This window comes from Chiloscyllium plagiosum, chromosome 1, assembly GCF_004010195.1.
Source record: "Chiloscyllium plagiosum isolate BGI_BamShark_2017 chromosome 1, ASM401019v2, whole genome shotgun sequence".
Classification (NCBI taxonomy): Eukaryota; Metazoa; Chordata; class Chondrichthyes; order Orectolobiformes; family Hemiscylliidae; genus Chiloscyllium; species Chiloscyllium plagiosum.
In genome coordinates this window covers 6,812,504-6,834,530 of record NC_057710.1, presented here as the reverse complement: position 1 = coordinate 6,834,530, position 22,027 = coordinate 6,812,504, and the positions used below count along the sequence as shown (strand labels likewise).

Sequence of the window (22,027 nt, the reverse complement as noted above, 5' to 3'; positions counted from 1 at the left end):
GGTAGGTTCTTTACTCAGTGAGTCGTGAGTTCATGGAATGCCCTGCCAGTAGCAGTGGTGGACTCTCCCTCATTATGGGCATTTAAGCGGGCATTGGATAGGCATATGGAGGATAGTGGGCTAGTGTAGGTTAGGTGGGCTTGGATCGGCGCAACATCGAGGGCCGAAGGGCCTGTACTGCGCTGTATTCTTCTATGTTCTAACCCTCAACTTTCCTTCATAAGATGTGCCCTCTAGTATAGGCAGCATCCTGGTAAATCCCTGCACCCTCTCAAAAGCTTCTACGTCGTTCCTATAATGAGGTGACTAGAACTGAACACAATACTCCAAGTGTTGTCCAACCATGGCTCTATGGAGCTGCAGCATAATCTTGTGGCTCTTAAACTCAATCCCACTGCTAATGAAAGCCAACACACCATATGTCTTCTTAACAACCCTACCAACTTGAGTGACAACTTTGAAGGCTCTATGGATGCAGACCCCAAGATTCCTCAGTTCCTCCACATTGCCAAGAATCCTGCTTTTAACCCTGCAATCGGCATTCAAATTTGACCTTCCAAAATGAATCACTTCACACTTTTCCAGATTGAACTCCATCTGCCACTTCTCAGACCAGCTCTGTATTCTGTCATGTCCCATTGCAAGCTACAACACCCCTCCACACTATCCACAACTCCATCAACCTTCATGTCATCAGCAAACTTATTAACCAACCCTTTCACTTCTTCATCCATTTATAAAAGTCACAAAGAGCAGAGTTCCCAGAACTGATCCTTACGGAACACCATTGGTCACCGAGCTCCAGGCTGAATACTTTCCACCTACTACCACTCTCTGTCTTCTACCGTCCTGCCAATTCTGTATCCAGACAGACAAATTTCCCTTTATCCCTTGCCTCCTTACTTTCTGAATGAGCCTACCATAGGGAATCTTACCAAATCCCCTGCTAAAATCCATGTACACCACATCCACTGCTCCACCTTCTTCAATGTGTTTTGTCACATCCTCAGAGAATTCAGTACGGCTTGTGACGCATACAGTCCCCATCACAAAGCCATGCTGACTACCTCTAATTAAACTATGCTTTTCCAAATAATTATAAACTTTGTCTCAGAATCCTTTCCAATAATTTGCCCACCACTGTCTGGTCTGTAACTCCCAGGGTTATACAATTCCCTTTCTTGAAAAAGGGAATAACATTTGCCACTCTCCAATCATCTGGCACTATTCCAGTGGACAGTGAGTACTAAGGCATATGAATTTCAGTGCTGGTATGATGCTTAGATATGTAAGAAATATGTTAATGCACAGGTTCAAGAAAGAGAAAAAAAAGAGTAGCTAACTTCTTGGGAACATTCATTTCATCACAGTCCCAGCAGGAATATGTTCCCCACTGACTCTTCAGGTGTTCTGCGATCCATAACCTCACAAAACAATGTTTATTTGGTATTCTTACAGGGCATATTGGAAGGGCTCGATGTGGAATCAACTTTGAACCCACAGTGTCTCAAAAGTAATCTGTATAAACATCTCAGAGGAACTTTGGTCAGAACTCCTTACCGTCAGCAACCAAAGCAAGTACAACGTAAGGAACAAAATCATCCTGAACAGCCATACAGACAGGTATTTATATTTACTTTATTCATGCTTCCCACACTGTGTTCCTAATTTGTCTAGGTGTGCACCTTTGAACCTGCCTAGAAGGTAACAAGCAGACCCTGTTCCATAATAATTTTTGTACTGGCTTGTGTAAGCTTAAAGGAATAAATATTTAAAATGTTTGTCCACTGTTCTGATGCTGAGAGCAGGCTCATGCACAGAAAAATAAATAAACTTACAACAAACTAAAATATAGACTAATCTATGGCAGACAAAGTTGAATGGGCAAAATTGAGGACTGCAGATGCTGGAAATCAGAGTCTAGATTAGAGTGGTGCTGGAAAAGCACAGCAGGTCAGGCAGCATCCGAGGAGCAGAATGTGGACCATTACGCCTTGCTGATCGAGGTGTCCAGAGAGAGGAGAAGCAGCTAAAATGAACAGTTGTGGAATATTCTGTAATTAGTGATACAGGTACACCCTTTGTAAGAATGATGCAGAGTCAAGATGTTATTCTGTCTTTTGACTTACACAGTTTGAAAATAAGAACACAGAAATAGGAACAGGGCTAGACCATTTGGCACCTTGAACCTGCTTCACCATTCAGTAGGAACATGGCTGATCGCCAACATTCCTCTTTCATCCACTTTCCTGCTTTTTCCTATAACCCTTGATTCCAATCTATCTATCTCAGCCTTAAATATGTATAAGGACTCTTCCCCACAGCTCTCTGTTACAAAGAGTTCCAAAGATTCACAACTCTCTGAGAGAAGACATTCCTCCTCATCGCAGAATTAATTTGGCACCCTTTTCTGAGCATTTACCTTATTAAGCCCCCTAAGAATCCCACATGTTTCAGGAAAATCATCTCAAATTATTCTAAATTCCAGTGAGTAGAGATCCAACCTGTTTAGTTTTTGCTCCTAAGGCAGTCCCTTCATACTAGGGATCATCCCAGTGGACCTTCTGTGAAAAGTCTTTAATGAAACCATATCTTTCCTAAATAAGCAGACCAAAACTGCTCACAGTATTCCAGATGAGACTTCTCCTAATCTCATACTCCAATCCCTTTGAAATAGGCTTCCTATTTACCTGCTGCACCTCTGTGCTAGCTTTCTTATGGTCTTCCATCATAAAGACTGATGGTAAATATATATTTAACTCCTCTGCCATTTCCTTGTTCCTCAAAACCATTCCCCAGGTTCATTGTCTGAGAGTTTAATCACAGTTGTTTCCAATCCAAGTTTCCCACTCTCAAACTGAAAATAAAATGCTTTACGAAACATTTTAATGAATATTGCAGAATTTGCAATAAAGTTTAACTTGACCATACAGTATGATTGTAATAGTCATAATATTTTCAAAATACATTCCATAGGGACAGGCAATAAATGCTGACCCAGCCCTCATCTCATGAGTGAATAACAAAACAAAAAAAAGTCAGCCATACAGCCTGACGGGAAACCAGTACAAATTGGAAATTCCAATATGAGATCCCTCACTATTGTTAGTCTTCACAATATACATTGTTGGTAAGGCACACAGTCCAGGTGGGTTCTACACATTCGAGTTCCTCAGCATATCATGGCTTAAATGAAGTTAGACAGTGACTTTTCCCACTGAATCCTTGTGGTGACTACACAAAGCTTTAGTGCACCCCTGAGTACATAGTCCTCCACTTTGAATGTTCCAGTCTGCAACTCAGTCATTGGAAGACCAGTAAGTATCAGGCAGACCACAGAGCAGCTTTCACGTAATTGATGGACCTCCAGCTGCAGTTGATGTTAATCTTGTTATGCATTTAGGAACAGTTTGTGACCTATGGAGAACAGAGTCCTACATCACAGAATTGCTCAGGATGAACCTTAAGAAAAAAAAACACTAGGATATTATGTGCTGATTATTGCCTAATAGACTTGCGGCCAAAGTTTCTTTTCTGCATAATTCCCGATGCTATCTTTCTGATGCTAATATGACAGTCTGAAAACTCAAAGAGATAATGAAGATGGAATAGGTGGATCCAGCCATTGTGATCCATATGAGATTAGATTCCCTACAATGTGGAAACAGGCCCCTAGGCCCAACAAGTCCACACCGACTCTCCGAAGAGTAACCCACCCAGACCCATTGCCCTCTGACTAATGCACCTAACACTATAGGCGATTTAGAATGGCCAATTCACCTGACCTGCACATCTTTGGACCGTGGGAGGAAACCGGAGCACCTGGAGGAAACCCACACAGATACGGGGAGAATGTGCAAACTCCATACAGACCGTCGCCCGAGGCTGGAATTGAACCTGGGTCCCTGGTGTTGTGAGGCAACAGTGCTAACCACTGAGCCACTGCCGCCCCAAGAAAGCAGTTGGAGTGGGAACAATGAGCACTCCATCCCTGGGTGGTTTCGAACCTCCAACCTTTCAGTTAACAGCCAAACGTGCTGACTAATTGCACCACAGAGATTGGCAAGATATTGGGACCAAAAACATAGTGAAGTGTAGGCAAGAGGTATTGTATGAAAGTACTAGGAAGTAAATTAAAGAATAAGACTTCAAATCTTATAGTCTCTAGATTATGTCCCACGCCATATCCAAATTGACATATGGTATGGTGATGAGTGAAGTGAACACATGGCTGAAGAAGGTGTCATTGGATGGAAGGGTACTTTTTCATGGAACACTGGCACCAGTACTGGTCCAGGAAGGAACAATACTGCTGGGATGTGATCCAGCTGAACTGACTGAGACCAGAATCTTAGTGGTAAGAATAGCTTTCTTTTTTACATGCTTCATTCCAGCCTTTCCACTTCCATCACTTTCACTTCCATTTCCCTTTTCTTATCTTATCTTCTCTCTGAAATTCAGATTTTTTTTAAGCGTCTAGTTCCGTTTTCTTAATCAAACTGCTTAAATTGTAACTCAATATGAACTAATTCTGATGCCTCACTACTTAGAGAGTCCAGTTTCTCCTTTATTTCTATTAAACCCAAATGTTGTGCAAGTTCTTCAGGTATGTCTGCCTTCTTAGCTGTGGCAAACAACTCCATTTCTAATTTATCCTACAATTCAGTTAACCTTTCTTTTATGATCTCTTTTAAGGTGGTCAGTGACAGCTCTTCCACTTGAAGGAATGCTATAATAGTTTCCAGTATTGTCTGTGGTATTTCTGTGGTCCAAACCTGGAGTTTATCCATTTAACCTAATCACTTATTCCAACTTCATGTCCACTTTTACATTGTCTTTGTTTCAAAGTCCTACTGAAAAGCCTGCAAACTTTATTATGAAAACTGGTGTAATGAAATGGAAATCAAGTAATTTGATTCCAAGAGGCATCACAGATGTGAAAAGATTTAATCAAACTGTCCAAATTCCTCAATTTACCTGACTGACAAACTCAGTGTAAAAGAAACAAATACTAACATAATCCTCTTTAACTTCTAAAAAATACCTATAGGCCGACATTAAGAAACAAGAGGTAAAAACAATGACTGCAGATGCTGGAAACCAGATTCTGGATCAGTGGTGCTGGAAGAGTGGTGGTGGGCGGCATGGTGGCACAGTGGTTAGCACTGCTGCCTCACAGCGCCAGAGACCCGGGTTCAATTCCCGCCTCAGGCGACTGACTGTGTGGAGTTTGCACGTTCTCCCCGTGTCTGCGTGGGTTTCCTCTGGGTGCTCCGGTTTCCTCCCACAGTCCAAAAATGTGCAGGTCAGGTGAATTGGCCGTGCTAAATTGCCCGTAATGTGAGGTAAAGGGTAAATGTAAGGGAAGAGGTCTGGGTGGGTGCGCTTCGGCGGGTCGGTGTGGACTTGTTGGGCCGAAGGGCCTGTTTCCACACTGTAAGTAATCTAATCTAATCTAATCTAAAAAAAAAGCACAGCAATTCAGGCAGCTTCCGACGAGCAGCAAAATCGATGTTTCGGGCAAAAGCCCTTCATCAGGAATAAAGGCAGAGACCCTGAAGCGTGCTTATCTTTCCATGCTTCAGGCTCTCTGCCTTTATTCCTGATGAAGGGCTTTTGCCCGAAACGTCGATTTTGCTGCTCGTCGGATGCTGCCTGAATTGCTGTGCTCTTCCAGCACCACTGATCCAGAATTAAGAAACAAGAGACAAGTATTAGACAGGTAGGGAAAGAAGAGAAAAAAAATCAGTGAAATACAATTCTGGCACTAGTCCAGATCATAGATGTTTATGGAGTGTTCTTCTTTTCCCTTCCGATCCCTTTCGGAACCTGGGATTGTGAACAGAGAAACTAGTTTAGTGTCTCTGAAAAGTTTTTTTTAAATACTTTTTCCTTTCAACAAAAAGAGTAGCTAATTTCTTGGAATGCTCATTTCCTCACAAAAGGGAAAGAGGGAGAGTGACGTGTTTTTTATCACAGGTTGGATGTTTCTCCTGTATTGTTCAAACACAAATGTGTGACTATTCACCTTGGAAACAACCAAGAAGTCGTTACCATGTCGAGAACCCACACAACTGGTCCTTGTTGAAAAACCAAGCAAACATTTGTCATTGGGCAAAGCTGTCCTGAAGACACACCTGCAGAGATGAGGAATGTGGCTGCCTACAGTCTGCTTGAATAAGACCACAAAACACACACTTTTTCAAAAATCTTTTAACATGGTGGAAAGTATTGAATAATTTTAAAAGCTCTTTCTGGCATCCTATTTTTATTGGAGATTTGATTGCTTCTGCACAATATAGTGAGTAAAAGGGCATGGAAATGCCATAACTTGTCATTGGGGGCATTAGAGCATGGAGAAATAGGTAGGAGTATATAGCTTGGCAAGATGGGAGTGAGTGGAGAGGTATAGCTTCCATGGGGACTTATGATCCCAGCTGATGCTATTCCTGATTTGCCATATAAAAACATAAACTTTCTCAGTGTCTAATAACCTCTTCATTATTTAACTAAGCATTGCTACTCTGGAACTTTTACTAAACTCTTAAACTATTTAAAAAAAATTTTAAACTATCAAATCCCTTTTTGGGAAGCAATTGCTTTATATATCTAGTCTTGCAGAAAATAATTAATCCCTGACCTTCCAAATTGAAGCCTAACTCTCAATTCTTCACTCATAAAATTCAAAATAAATCATCATGGCTATAAAAATAGTTACAAGTTAATCATTAAACCATTTCAAAATCCATACAGAACCCATATGCCATCAGTTCAAATTGAAAATTCCAAAGTCAAAAAAAAAAGTATATTTAAATCACACCCCTTATACATTCATAGAACATAGAACATTACAGTGCAGTACAGGCCCTTCAGCCCTCGATGTTGAAAGTAATCTGATGCCCATCTAACCTACACAGTTCCATTATTATCCATATGTATGTCCAATGCCCATTTAAATGCCCTTAATGTCGGCAAGTCTACTACTTTTGTAGGCAGGCCATTTCACGCCCCTACTATTCTCTGAGTGAAGACACTACCCCCAAATATCTGTCCTAAATCTATCATCCCTCAATTTAAAGCTATGTCCCCTCATGTTAGTCTTCACCATCCATGGAAAAAGGATCTCTCTGTCCACCCTATTTAACCCTCTAATTATTTTATAAGTCTCAATTAAGTCACTCAACCTCTTTCTCTCCAACGAAAACAGCCTCAGTTCCCTCAGCCTTTCCTCTTAAGACCTTCCTTACATACCAAGCAACATATTAGTAAATCTGCTCAGAACCCTTTCTAAAACTTCTAAATCCTTCCTATAATGCGGTGACCAGAACTGTATGCAATACTCCAGGTGCGGCCTTATGAATGAAACCAGACAGATCCAACACACCATGTTTCTACGGATTACCCAAAAATTCACAAATCAGGAACCCCCCTGAGACCCATAGTCTCGCTAGCTGGAACACCAACTTACAGATTGGCCAAGAAGCTACACCAAAGACTAAAACATTTAGTAGAAGACTCACGCCACTCCATTCACTCCACCCAAGAATTCCTGAAGACCAAAGACACCAAGATAGAAGAGGATGAAATAATGATCCTTTGATGTAACAGCCCTGTTCACATCCATCACCATCAACCTGGCCAAGGAAAAACTGACTATATTATTAGAAGAACCAAAGGCATATACACACCAAACACCATCAACTTCATCAGCAAGAACAATATTGTCAAGCTAGCGGATGTATGCCTTACCACCACTTCACTTTCAACAACAAAATCTACAGATGAGCCAACAGAACACCCATGGGATCTCCAATATCACGGTTCTTAGCAAAGGCAGTAATGCAGAGACTCGAACAAAAGCTCTGCCAACCATCCAATCCAAACTTTGGGTCTGCTACGTGGATGACATTTTCGTCATCACCAAATGAAACAAATTAGAGGAAACCTTCAAGACCATCAATAATACCCTTACTGGCATAAAATTAACTAAAGATGAGGAAAACAACAACTAATTGCCATTCTTAGATGTTGCAATAGAGCAAACAGCCAATGGGGAACTTCAGACCAGCGTCTACAGGAAAACAACACATACTGACCAAATATTGAACTACAGAAGCAATTATCCCAACACCCATAAATGAAGCTGCATTAAAACATTGTTTCAATGAGCCACACACACTGCAGCACAGAGGAACTATGCAGAGCAGAGGAAAATCATTGATACAGTGTATTCAAAAAGAACGCATACCCAATGAACACAGTCTGCCGATTTCTCAGCAACAAACCCCAAAAAGCAGATAAAACACGTCCAGAAACCCTCGCCACTCTCCCCTACATCAAAGACATCTCAGAAATGACTGCCAGACTACTCAGACCTCTTGGCTTCATGGTAGCCACAAACCCAACAATACACTAAAACAGCAGCTAATGAACTTGAAAGACCCTATACAGACAATAAACAAAACAAATAACATTTACAAAATACCTTGCAACCATAATTTTTTCTTAGCTTTAAAAACATTTACTGAGAATGTCTCAACCATTTCACTCAGCAGGGAATTCCATAGATTCACAACCCTCTGGGTGAAGTTCATTCTCAATTCAGTCCTAAATCTGCTCCCTCTAATTTTGAGATGTGCCTTCCTGTCTTAGTTTCACCCATCAGTGGAAATATGCTCTCTACGCCTACCTTATCTATTCCCTTCATAATTTTATATTTTTCTGTAAGATCCCCACCCCTCATTTTTCTAAATTTCAATGAATATAATCCCAGTCTACTCAGTCTCTCCTTATATACCAACTCCCTCAACTTTGGAATCAACCTAGTAAACCTCCTCTGCAACCCTTCTCGTGCCAGTACATCCTTTCTTAATTAAGGAGACCAAAACTGCATGCAGTACTCCGGTTCTGGCCTCCCCAACATCCTATACAGCTGCAACATAACCTCTCTGCTTTTAAACTCAATCCCTTTAGCAATGATGGACAAAATTCTGTTTGCCTTCTTAATTATCTGTTGTATCTGCAGATCAACCTTCTGTGATTCATGCACAAGGACTCCGAAGTCTCTTTGCACAGCAGTGTGCTGCAATTTCTCACCATTCAAGTAATAGTCCTTTTTACTGTTATTCCTATGAAAATGGATGACTTCACATTTATTAACATTGTATTTTCTGCCAGACCTTTGCCCACTCACTTAAACTATGTCCCTTTGCAAAGTTTCACAGTCCTCTACACCCTTTCCTCTACCACTCATCTTATATCATCCACAAACTTTGACACACTACATGTGGTCCCCAATGCCAAATCAGCTATGCAAATTGTGAATAATTGCGGTCCCAACACTGATCCCTGAAGCACACCACTAATCACTGATTGCCAACCAGAATAACACTCGTTTATTCCTGGCCTTTGCTTCCTGTTGGTTAAACAAGTCTCTATTCATGCCAATACGTTGCCCATAACACCTTGCATCTTTATCTTATGCAGTAGCCTTTTGTGCAACACCTTGTCAGATGCCTTTTGGAAATGTAGATACGCCACATCTACTTGGTCCCCATTGTCCACCGGATTCGCAATGTCTTAATAGAATTCCAAAAGGTTAGTTAAGTATGACCTGCTCTCATGAACCCACACTGTATCTACCCAATGGGACAATTTCTATCTGGATGTCTTGCTATTTCTTCCTTGATAAAAATCTCAAGCGTTTTCCCCACTACAGAAGTTAAGCTAACTGGTCTATGATTCCCACATCACATTTGCTGTTTTCCAATCTGCTGAAACTGCCCCAGAGTTCAGTGAATTTTGGAAAGTTACCACAAGTGCATTTGCTATTTCTCCCACCAACTCTTTTAGCATTCCACTGGGGCCAGGAGATTGTCTACCCTTAGCTCCATTAGCTTGCCCAATACTAACTCTTTTCTGATAATGATTGTTTCCAGGTCTTCACCTATCTTCATCTCTTTGTCTATTACTGGTGTATTATCCATTGCCTCCACTGTGAAGACTGACACAAAATACCTATTCAATGCCTCGGCCATTTCTTTATATCTTATTGCTAAATCCCCCTTCTCATCATCTAAAGGGCCAATGTTTACTTTAGCCACTCTTTTTTTTGTTTTACATATATTTAGAGAAACTTTTGTCTTTATATTCTAAGCTAATTTTTTCTCATGGTGTCTCAGTGGTTAGCATTGCTGCCTCACAGCACCAGGGACCTGTGATTCCAGCATCGGGCGACTGTGTAGAGTTTGCACATTCTCCCAGTGTCTGCGTGGGTTTCCTCTGGGTGCTCTGGTTGCCTCCCACAGTCTAAACATGTGCAGCTTAGGTGAATTGGCCACACTAAGATTGCCCATAGTGTTCAGGGATGTGTAGGTTAGGTGCATTAGTCACAGGAAATATAGAGTAATAGGGGAGGGGAATAAGTCTGGGTGAATTACTTTTCAGAGGGTGGACTTGTTGGGCCAAACGGACTGTTTCTACACCAAAGGGATTTGTTACTTTCCTTTATTGCTCTTTTTGTGGCTTTCTGTTGACCTCTAAAACTTTCCTAATCTTCTAGTTTCCTGCTGATCTTGGCGACTTTGTATGTCTTCTCTTTCAATTTGATAGCCTCCCTTATTTCCTTATACATCAATTTCCTTACACCCCTTTTCCTACAGTCCTTCCTTTTCAGTCATATATATTTTTGCTCAGTACTTTGAAAAATTGCTTTGAAAGTCCTCCTCTGTTCGTCAACTATCCCACCATAAAATCTTTGCTTCCAGTCTACTTTCGCCAACTTCTCCCCCATCCTATTAGAGTCTCCCTGGTTTCAGCACAGAACCCTGGTATTGGATTTTATCTTCACACTCTCCATCTGTATTCTAAATTCAACCATACTGTGATTGCTCCTTCCAAGAAGATCCCTATTTATGACATCATTAATTATTCCTGTCTCATTACACAGGACCAGATCTAGGATAGCTTGCTCCCTCATAGATTCCATTCCATACTATTCAAGGAAACTATTGCTGATACATTCAATGAACTCCTCCTTAAGGCTGCCCAGATTGACCTGATTCAACCAATCAACATGTAAATTAAAATCCCCCATGATAATTGCCGTACCATTTTTACAGGCATTAGTTATTTCTTTGCTTATTTCCCAACCCAATGTGATATTATTTGGTGGCCGATAGCCTACACCTATCAGTGACTTTTTCTTATTAGAATTTCTAATTTCCACTCAAATGGATCACCTCAATAAGATGAAAATTCAAACCTATGAAAATAGAATCAGTTTAAGGACCAAATTCACCGCAGTGAGTAGTTAATTGAAGGGTTTAAGATATTTGAAGTAGTTATCAAGATGTAAGGAATCTCTCTCCTCTGGAAGAGTGGTCAAGAACAAGAAAGTGAAATAAGGAAATAACTTTTCTGAGAGAGTCTGGAAATCTTGGCCCAAAATACATTGAAATTGGGAGAGGGGATATCAGGTAAAAATATTAGAACTGATAGTTGGTAAATTTTTATTAGGCAACCGCTTAAAGGATTACAAAACCAAGCTGCGTAGATAGATTTAAGGAACAAATCACCCAAGATCTATTGAGTGGTAGAGCTGAAAATGTGTTGCTGGAAAAGCGCAGCAGGAGCAGGAGAATCGACGTTTCGGGCATGAGCCCTTCTTCAGGAGAAACTTTTGTCTTTATATTCTAAGCTAGTTTTTTCTCATGGCGTCTCAGTGGTTAGCATTGCTACCTCACAGCACCAGGGTTTGATTTCAGCATCGGGCAACTGTATGGAGTTTGCACATTCTCCCAGTGTCTGAAACAGCCCTAGAACACAAAACACTTTTTTTTCATTTTTCTTTCATGAGAACACACTTATATTAGTGGGTGGGTGGGTGGAGGTCGTGCCAAATTGAAGGAATGTCTCATAAACTGGTCAAATAATAGTCATACTCACAGAATTTACAAAAAATGTCCCAGACAGCACAATCAATATCCAGGGTATGTCCTGGACAGGCCCAGCATCGGTGGCATCATACAGTTGGGAGGGAGATGCCCTGAGAATTCTCAATGTTTGTCTCTGACGCCTATGAAGTCTCATAGCATCAGGTCAAACATGGACAAAAAAAAATCCTGCTGGTTACCACCTTCTATGTTCCCTCCACTGATGACTCTGCACTCTTCCATATTAAGCAACACTTGGAGGAAACAATCAGGGTAGCAAGGGAGCAGAATGTACTCTGGGTGGGGAATTTGAATGTCCACCACAAAGAGTGGCTCAGCAGCACCACTACTGATCAACAGCAACAGAGTCCTAATCCATCACATCTGCCCTTCCTGAAGGGCTCATACCCGAAACGTCGATTCTCCTGCTCCTTGGATGCTGCCTGACCTGCTGCGCTTTTCCAGCAACAAATTTTCAGCTCTGATCTCCAGCATCTGCAGTCCTCACTTTCTCCTAATGAGTGGTAGAACAGGCTTGAGGGGCTGAATGTCCTACACTTTTCCAATATTCCTAGAGTGCACATTTCATTATCCTGACACCTTCAAAGATTGGTTTAGACATACCCTCAGGTTTATTTGTTATTGCATCATCTAAACATATTAATCAGGAGCAGGAATAGACATCTTCTTTAAAATTATACCATTTAGTTTATATTTCATAGCCTCATCTGTCATTACCAGTTCAAGTTTCCATATGTAAAATGTGCTACTCATTTTAACACTCTTGACCTAGTCTGTCTATATTTCCAACATTCGTATAGTCTGCCATTGTTTAAATTATGCCCTGTGTGTTCAAATTCTCATTATAATTGTATATTTAAAAGAGCAGCGATCCAAATATTGACACCTGGAGAAATCAACTATATAATCGCCTTTCAGTCTTGGTCCGTATTTCCTTAGGACTGAGATGCAGAGAGATTTCTTCACCCTTGTGGAATTCTCTGCCACAGAAAACAATTGAGGCTAAAATATGGAATGTTTTCAAGGAACATTTATGTATAATTCTTAGGGCTAAAGGGGTCAAATGGTTTGGGGTGAAAGCAGGATCAAGATACTGAGTTGGATGATCAGCCATGATCACATTGAATGGCAGAGCAGATTCAAAAGACTGAATGGCCTACTACTTACTGCTCCTATTTCTTTACACGCATGTGTTCGGATGTTAATACTGTCAGATATTAATGATTGGTGAAAATGAATTGGCCCTGGTTTTCAATTGGGAGTGCAGAGACTGGATATTTCCCTGCCTCATAAATCTAAACCAGGCCTAACTGGCCTGGAAATTTGGATTTTCATTTTTGAGTGAGATTCCCTTGGAAGCAGGATGGGTGACCCCAGTGCAGAGCAGAGACTTTTGGCCACGGATGTGGACTGAGTGCAAGATCTGCCACTGTACAGCAGTTTGATTGTAAAAAAAAATGAATCCAAAAACCATGCCTCCCATCTAATAGACTCTCCATGCTCCATCTATGCCAACCAATGCTTCCTCATACCCTCCATGCCTCTCTAACCATCCCTTTTGCCCTCTATAGTCCCTCTGACAATTCATAGCCAACTCACACAAAATAATACCCATTACCCTTCCAGCTGCCTGCCAATTTACTTCGTATCCATCATATGCAAACCTCAGCAGACATGCAAATATAAAATAAACTGATAACTAACCTCCCTCCACCTGGCTCATTCCCACCAATATTGCCTGATTCTCTCCTCTCCTCCAAAGGCACATAACCATCCACACACAAGGTGTACTGGGACTATGTCAATTGGGATACCTCACCTTTCCAAAGGAGTACTTTGTATACTCAAAATAAATTCACTGAAATAGACCTCCTCTGACCTGCACACTCTAGGTTTCAGACAGCAGGGCAGCAAAATCTGATTTAAGTGGAGGTAACACATTTTTAAGTGGTCAGCTTCCTCTGGGAACCGTACATGTGTAAAGCTTAGAACTTAGAATAACTGCTTTGTGAAAATAAGAAATGACAGAGGCTGTCACTCGCTGCAAAGATCTAAACCACTGTCTTAAAATTACACAGATAATTTATTCATCTAACTAGCTAAAGGTTAAAAATACAGCAAAAAGATGCAGTTATACTTGATGCAGAGTGTACAAGGCTGGTAGGGATTAGTGAGAATTGTGAAAATTGTAAAACTATGAATTTCTCAATGCCTGATTGAAAAACTTAAGCAAAATATTTCCATGTTAAATGTTTGCCTGACTGAAAAGAAATACAATTGTTTGCTTGCTTTTGCTATTACATATACCACTGGAGACTTCATGATGACACAATATGCAAATCATGTCAATTAACTGGCCATGCAAAAAGGGACTGTTGGATAAGGTTTCCTTTGAAGCAGCCCCAGAACACAAAATACTTTTATTTTCATTTTTCTTTCATGAGAACACACTTATATTAGTCGGTGGGTGGGTGGGTGCAGGTCATGCCAAATTGAGGGAATGTCTCATAAACTTGGCAAATAATAGTCATACTCACGGAATTTACAAAAAATGTCCCAGACAGCACAATCAATATCCATGGATATGTCCTGGACAGGCCCAGCATCGGTGGCATCATAGTTATATACAGTTGGGAGGGAGATGCCCTGAGAATTCTCAATGTTTATCTCTGACGCCTATGAAGTCTCATGGCATCAGGTCAAACATGGACAAAAAAAAATCCTGCTGGTTACCACCTTCTATGTTCCCTCCACTAATGACTCTGCACTCTTCCATATTGAGCAACACTTGGAGGAAACAATCAGGATAGCAAGGGTGCAGAATGTACTCTGGGTGGGGAATTTGAATGTCCATCACAAAGAGTGGCTCAGCAGCACCACTACTGATCAACAGCAACAGAGTCCTAATCCATCACATTTAGACAGCATCTTCCAAACCCACAACCTTTTCCATCTAGAAGGACAAGGGCAGCAGATACTGGAGAGCAGCACTAGCTGCAATTCTCCTCCAAGCCACTTTAAATTCTTCGGTGTCGCTGGGTCAAAGTCCTGGAACCTCTTCCTAATGGCATTGTGGGTACTCCTACAGAACATAGACTGCAGCAGGCAGCTTACCACCACTTTCTCGAGGGCAACTAGTGTTAGGCAATAGATGTTAGGTGATAGCAATCAAACCCTCTCCCTCAACAAACTGATTTGAAACTCTCTGAAACCCAAGTTGTTACATGATTCCCTTCCAAACCATTCAGCATTCTGACTTGGAAATATATCACCATTCTTTCACTGTCACTGGGTCACATTCATGGAATTCCCTCCCTAGTGGTATTGTGAACTGTAATTGTTGAAGGTTGGTGGCTCACCACCACTTTCTCAAGGGTAACTAGGGGCAGGCAATTTATGTTGCTAGCCATATCTCATAAGTCAGTTAAAGAAAACTGCATGGCCAGCATTTGTTACTTATGTTTAATTCACCTTTGCATTAAGTAGCTTGCATTGCATTTCAGAGAGCTGTTTAGAGTCACCCAAGTTGCTATTGGTCTGGAGTCAGACCAAACCAAGTAAGAATGGCAGATTTCATTCCATAACGGACATTCGTGATCCAGATAGATTTTGAGACATTGGTCACCATGACTGGGACTAGCCTTTTATTCAAAACTTATTTAGTGAATTTAAATTTTAACCAACTGCCATGGCGAGGTTTGAACCCATGTTTCCAGAAGCTGGTGGATTGTTGGTCTAGTGACATTATCGCTACAACACCATTTCACCTTTGTATGAAATCTAAATTACAAATTAAAATATTGCAATATATTGGACTTGAAGTATTCATTCTGTGCCTCTGTCCATCAATTTTGCCAGACCTGCTGAATTTCTTCTGCACTGTTTTTATTTCAAATCTCAAACATCTGCACTATTTTGCTTTTGTTCAAATATTGTGGTATTTGATTGTAGTGATGGAAGATAAAATAAATATAATTGCCTATGGAAGATTAGGGTGTGGAGGAATGTAGTAATTAAAATGTCAGCAACGTGGATCTCATTGAGTATGAGATCCCTGATTGGGGTTTTTAATCTGGGCTATTCAAGGAGCCCTGGCTGACAAATACTAACAGGAATCTCCAAGACCCTCCTCACTCTAGGGACTGGCTCTGATCTAGCTGGCCAGAGACCATATACTGTGCAGGTGTAAATAAAGGGTGACTTGGTGACGGGATACCGACCTCTGTGAAGTTATTTCAGGCTGAGAAAGCACCGGTCCCGATTATTTCTGCAACACCCAGTGGAAAATTTCTGCATTTCCACCCTCAACAAAAATAATTTAAAACAATTTTACAGGGTCTCTATGATGTGTCAGCACTCCAACCAGTTATATCCCAAAATACTAATTAACATCCAACATATTTCATAGTTTCCCAAAACCTGGTGATCAATATTTGAAATGGTTAGGTACTATAGCTACTCAGCTGTTGCTCTTCTAAAAGTGATTCATTGGCATTGAGGTATTACCACTTCCTTAGTACCCATTCAGATCAGTTAAAATCATTCCTGATGAGTTAAGTCTAATGCTGATCATTAGCACAGCTAGGAAGCAACAAAGTACTGACAAATCTGTTTCATTGAGTCTGTAAACAGCAATAGCTTGAATTTTTATAATGTCTTAAACATAGCAATTTAAGTTTGCAGCTAAGAAAACATGTCAGCAGCTCAGGGTCCAAAATAAATACAAATGCAGCAGTACAAATTAGAAGAGGAACTACTGGAAATTTTAGATTAGATTACTTAGTGTGGGAACAGGCCCTTCGGCCCAACAAGTCCACACCGACCCTCCGAAAGAGCAACCCACCCAGACCCATTCCCCTACATTTACCCCTTCACCTAATACTACGGGCAATTTAACATGGTCAATTAACCTAACCTGCACATCTTTGGACTGTGGGAGGAAACCAGAGCACCTGGAGGAAACCCACACAGACATAGGGAGAATGTGCAAACTCCACACAGACAGTTGCCCAAGGCGGGAATTGAACCCGGGTCTTTGGCACTGTGAGGCAGCAGTGCTAACCACTGTGCTGCCACAAATATTTTGTGACATTCATTCTGCAAACGTGCAGGAATGACCAATCTTCAAGGTAGAATACTATTTCACATGATCATAAAAATTGCATGCAAATAAGCTTAAGTGCCATTGTAATTTATAAATACCTGTATCACATTTCAAGGTTCTTTGTTCTATTTTCAGTACTTTACTAACCTTGTGAGCATTAAAGCTAATTATTAGGTTTGAAATTTGAAATTGGCCTATTGTTTGGAGCTTCAGATTGTTATATCATGACTGTTCTTAGATAGCTACTAAATCAAAATGAAAACAAAGACAGAATTTTCTGAATTGCAGTTATAGCGTTTGGTCAACTGAGATTCATGGCACCCAGCCTGTCATGGCTCACAATTCTTCACTTTGTTAATTATGCTCACGTTTTTGGGGCCATTCTCATGGAATTGCGCAGAAGGAGAGGCAAAGGTGCCATGATATTCTGGTGCCATATTGAAAATCAGACATTGCAAGTAACGAATTATTTCTGATTCTAGTATTCCATCATTATTACCAAATATATGATGCAGAAATGAGACCTCTCACCCGGTTTCATACGCAGGGACCTGAGGAGCCGGTGGGCAAGATGGCAGACAGGAGAGCAGCATTTTGTCTAAGCTTCATAGCTACAAAGCTGCTCAGTAGTTCTGCACAATTGGCACAATGATATATTGATTTCTGCTGCCAGAAGTCACTGTGCATGGACCTCAGAAGGCCACACAGCTCAAAAAATATTATGAGAAATGTTGGAAGAGGGCAGCCCTTTATCTAACTGATCGCCACAACAGGCTATAGTTCTCAAGACAGTAATATCAGATTTAAAATGTTGGGCTGAATCTTATTGTTTTTGGCAAAGTCCAAGTTGCATCAGGTTTATTGGAGGGTATCTCACCATGAGGCCTAGCGGGTTCTCTTGCTGTATTTAACCAAACCCACCCGTGGTGCTTCTCACTTCCAAATGCTGCCCCATCTTACCATACACCATTCCTAGAATAACTCACCATTCAGCAGATATTTCGGAGTTTCCCAGCATCCCTTGTATTTTATCACCTTTCGAAGCTCATTGTACGCCAGGATGATTGTCAGTCCAAAGCTGCACTGTACGATTGCTGACTTTTTCAACAGACTGGCAGATAGGGTAGAATTGGCATGCTTTGTGGTAGGGTACCAGTGGGTACCTGATTGAATGGTGCAACATCAGCACTCACTCTTCTCCCAGAACCAGCAATAGGTTAACCACTTCTGAACACAAGTCCTCCTCTGACAGATGGGTATAGCTTGGTAATGATGGCTGGGGTAATCCTTAATCAATAACTGAATATCATTCAGAGAGTTGAAGAAAATTCCGGAGAAAGCCATTCTTCTGTGGTCTCACTATTATCTGCCTCTTTGGTAGATACTCGTGTGCTATTTCTGTTTCTGGAGGCTGTAGTTCTTGCTGGTGAAGCTGTAATAGCTGTCTTTTTTTGAAAGAGACCACACATTTTCTTTTTTTCGGAAATGTAAACTAAAATAGAATTTGGATTGCTACAACTGAAAAGACCAGGAGAGCTTTGCAACTTGAAAATCAAATGCCGCTTATTTTATGAGCTGTCTACTACAATGTCTTTTTTTTTGAGCGTTGAGAGGGAGAATCTGAGACTGAGGAGTGTGGCATGGAAGTTTCCTAAGCATGCCAATTTCATGCGTGCATAGGATGCTCTAAGGCAGGGCAATGGCCTAGTGATATTATTGTTTCGCTTTTAACCCAGAGAGCCACGTAATGCTCTGGGGACCTAGATTAAAATCCCATCATGGAAGATGCTGAAATTTGAATTTGATAAAAGTCTGGAATTAAGAGTCTAAGATGACATTCTCAATTGTTGAATAAAACCTATCTAGTTCCTTTAGGGAAGGAAACTGCCATCCCTACCTCGTTTGGACTACATGCGAGTCCAGGTCCACAGCAATGTGGTGGACTCTTAACTGCACCCTGGGCAATTAGAGATGGGCAATAAATGGTGACCTAGCCAATGATGCCCTCATCTTGTGAATGAATTTAATAAAATCCTTTTCCAGATCTATAACCAAAGATTTGTGCTATGTTGGTCGGGTACAATTTTGCCAGTAAGCCAAGCTCGCTTGAATATCACAGGCCATATCCTTGCATGTTCAGTGGGCAAATGTGGCAGCTTCAAAGCCTTGTCTTCCAGTGCTAGTGATGGAATGTGTTTTTGAAATGGAGAACTCAGATGATGCCTTTAAGGACCTGCGTCAAAATACATTTGCTTAACTGACATGAGAAGTAAGGTAATGATCCTGACCTCGTTAGAGTCTTGGTTCAAACATGGACAAAGGAGCTGAATTCCATAAGTGAGGGGAGTGTGACAGACTTTGACATCAAGGTTGGATTTGACCAAGTGTAACATAAGGGAGCCCCAACAAAACTCAAATCAATGGGAATCCGAGGACAATCCCTCTGCTGGTTGGAATCATACCCAGCACATAGGAAGATGTTTGTGGTTATTGTAGGTAAGTCAACTCCACATGTCTGTAGGAATTCTTCACGGTAGTGCCCTAGGCCCAACCATCTTCAGCTGCTTCATCAATGACCTTTCCTCTCTCAAAGTCAGAAGTGGGAATATGCACTTACGGTTGTTCAACGTTTAGCACCATTCCCAACTCCTTAGATACTGAAGCAGTCCATTTGCAAATGCAACAAGACCTGCACAATATCAAGGCATCAACTGACAAGTGGCAAATAACATTCATGCCACAAAAATATCAGACAATGACCATCTCCAATAAGAAGCAATCTACCCATCGCATGGTAACACCCATTGGTATTCAGTTGTGTTACCATCACTGAATCCCCCACTATCGACATCCTTGGGGTTACCATTGACCAGAAACTCAACTGGATTCACCGTATAAATACAATGGCTACAAGGGCAGGTTAGAGGCAAGGAATACTGCAGCAAGTAACTCACTTCCTGTCATTAAACAGATGGTTTGCTGATGCCTAATTTGCATGGACAAAGGGTCATAGAGGATGGTGTTCATGGAGTATACAGGGACATTGTGTTAAGATAATTGGATAATGATAAGGAAAAGCAATTGGTAATCTGTAGCCATCTCTGATTTTCATATCTGGAATCTGTGATATCTAGTTTCTCAGGAGGAAGAAGAGAATTGGAAGTAGTGTATAAATAAGATGAGTTTGCCTATTCATGAAATGCAAATGCATGGAAATAAGATAGTCACTGCTCAATTGTGAGATTCAGAAGTTCACATTTAAAGCTTAGAGGAAAATCACAAACCTTCTCACAATATCAAGATTCTGTTTTATTTATTTCAACAATATTTTATTAAATTTCTTGCCATAGTTCACACAGGAGGAGAAAATGCAACACAAACATGTTTTTTGTCAGTTTTTACAAGTCTTTCATGTGTCACTGGGAAGGCTGTGGTGTAGCGGTAAAGTCACTAGGCTAGTATTCTAGAACTGTTCTGAAGGGTCACTGGGTCAGAAACACTAACTCTGATTTCTCTCCAGAGATGCTTCCAGACCTGCTGAGTTTTTCTCATAATTTATGTTTTTTTTGTTTCTGATTTCAATATCTGTGGTTCTTTAGGTATTTTGTTTAGTACTCCTGAAGCCCAGACTAATGTTCTGAGCTCTTGGGTTTAATTCCCACCTTGCCAGATGGTGAACTTTGAAGTCAATAAAAAGACTGGAATAAAAGAAAGCTAGGCTAATGATGAACATATAACAAAATAATCAATTGTTATAAAACTCATCTAGTTCAGGAAAGGAAATCTGCCATCCTCACCTAGTCTGGCCAACATGCGAGTGCAGACCCAAGGCAATGTGTTTGATTATTAATTGTTCTCTGTTAATTGAGCATGTTGACAGCCACATTGCTGCCAAAGCCCATGCACCCGCCCCCTACCCCACCCCAGCTCATGTGATCCAGATCTTTGAGATTCTTACCTTGGCGCAGTACTGGCACCAGTCACTATTGTAACAGTGACACGACTGAGCAGTGAAGAGCTACCGCTGTCTGATGGCAAACAGGTCTTGCAGCCTGGAACTTCTACTCCTTGAGTTCTTGATCTTACCATCACCATACAGTTAAGTGCCTGATTAGCTCTTATTATGGCAGGTCTTCCCAAAACAAAAGTCAGTTTAACCTTGGTAATGGAAAAAAGCTTCCAGAAACAATTATTTTGGATTAATAATTAAATTAATAATCACATGGTAAAATATGGAAAAACCAGCATGGAATTATTATGGGAAAATCACATCTAACTAACTTGCTGGACTTTTTCAAGAGATGTCAGCCAGTGCCACACAATAAGCTTGTTAGAAAAGTTATAGCTATGGGATTAAAGAGCCTGTAGCAATATAGATACAACAGGCAGTAGTGGCTCATGGTTATTTTTCAGAGGAAGATTTGCAATGGAATTCCCCAGGGGTTGATAGTGGGATCCTTGTCTTCCCAATATTTATTAGTGATCTCGGTTTTGTTGTACAGGGAACAATTTCAGTGTTTGCAGATGATACAAAACATGGGGGCATTGTAAACTGAGAAGGATTTTGATGAGTTTTGAAGAGGGCAAACAGATGTCAAAGACGTTGAATGCCGAGGTGCAAGTTGATACATTTTGGTACAAAGAACATGGAGGGCTGTTATAAAATAGATGGTATTATTCTAATTTGTAAGCAAGAGCAAAAGCAAAGAGACAAGGGTGTACATGTGCATAAGTCATTAAAAATCTATCCGTCCTGCCACTTTTAATGAAGCATATAGTATTCAAGACTCCATTAAAAGGGGCATAGACTATAGCAGAGAGATAATGTTGAACTTCTATCAGATAATATTGAACTTCTCGCCCACCCTCTGACGACCCCTTCTCCCGCCTCCAAAAAAACGCCCCCAGGCCGATCTCCATCCCCGCCCCCACGCCCAACCCCGCCCCCACTCCCAGCTCCAGCCCCACA

The 22,027-nt window shown here is 41.0% G+C and overlaps 1 protein-coding gene across 1 annotated transcript in view; it reads left to right on the top strand.

The window, feature by feature from the left end:
• Window positions 1–22,027, top strand: part of LOC122555310 (meiosis 1 associated protein) — a 111,202-nt gene that overhangs the window by 78,791 nt on the left and 10,384 nt on the right. Inside the window, exon 10 of the mRNA XM_043701562.1 lies at window positions 1,459–1,623. Within this exon, the coding sequence (XP_043557497.1) occupies window positions 1,459–1,623 (165 nt within the window). The remainder of the gene's footprint in view (window positions 1–1,458; window positions 1,624–22,027) is intronic.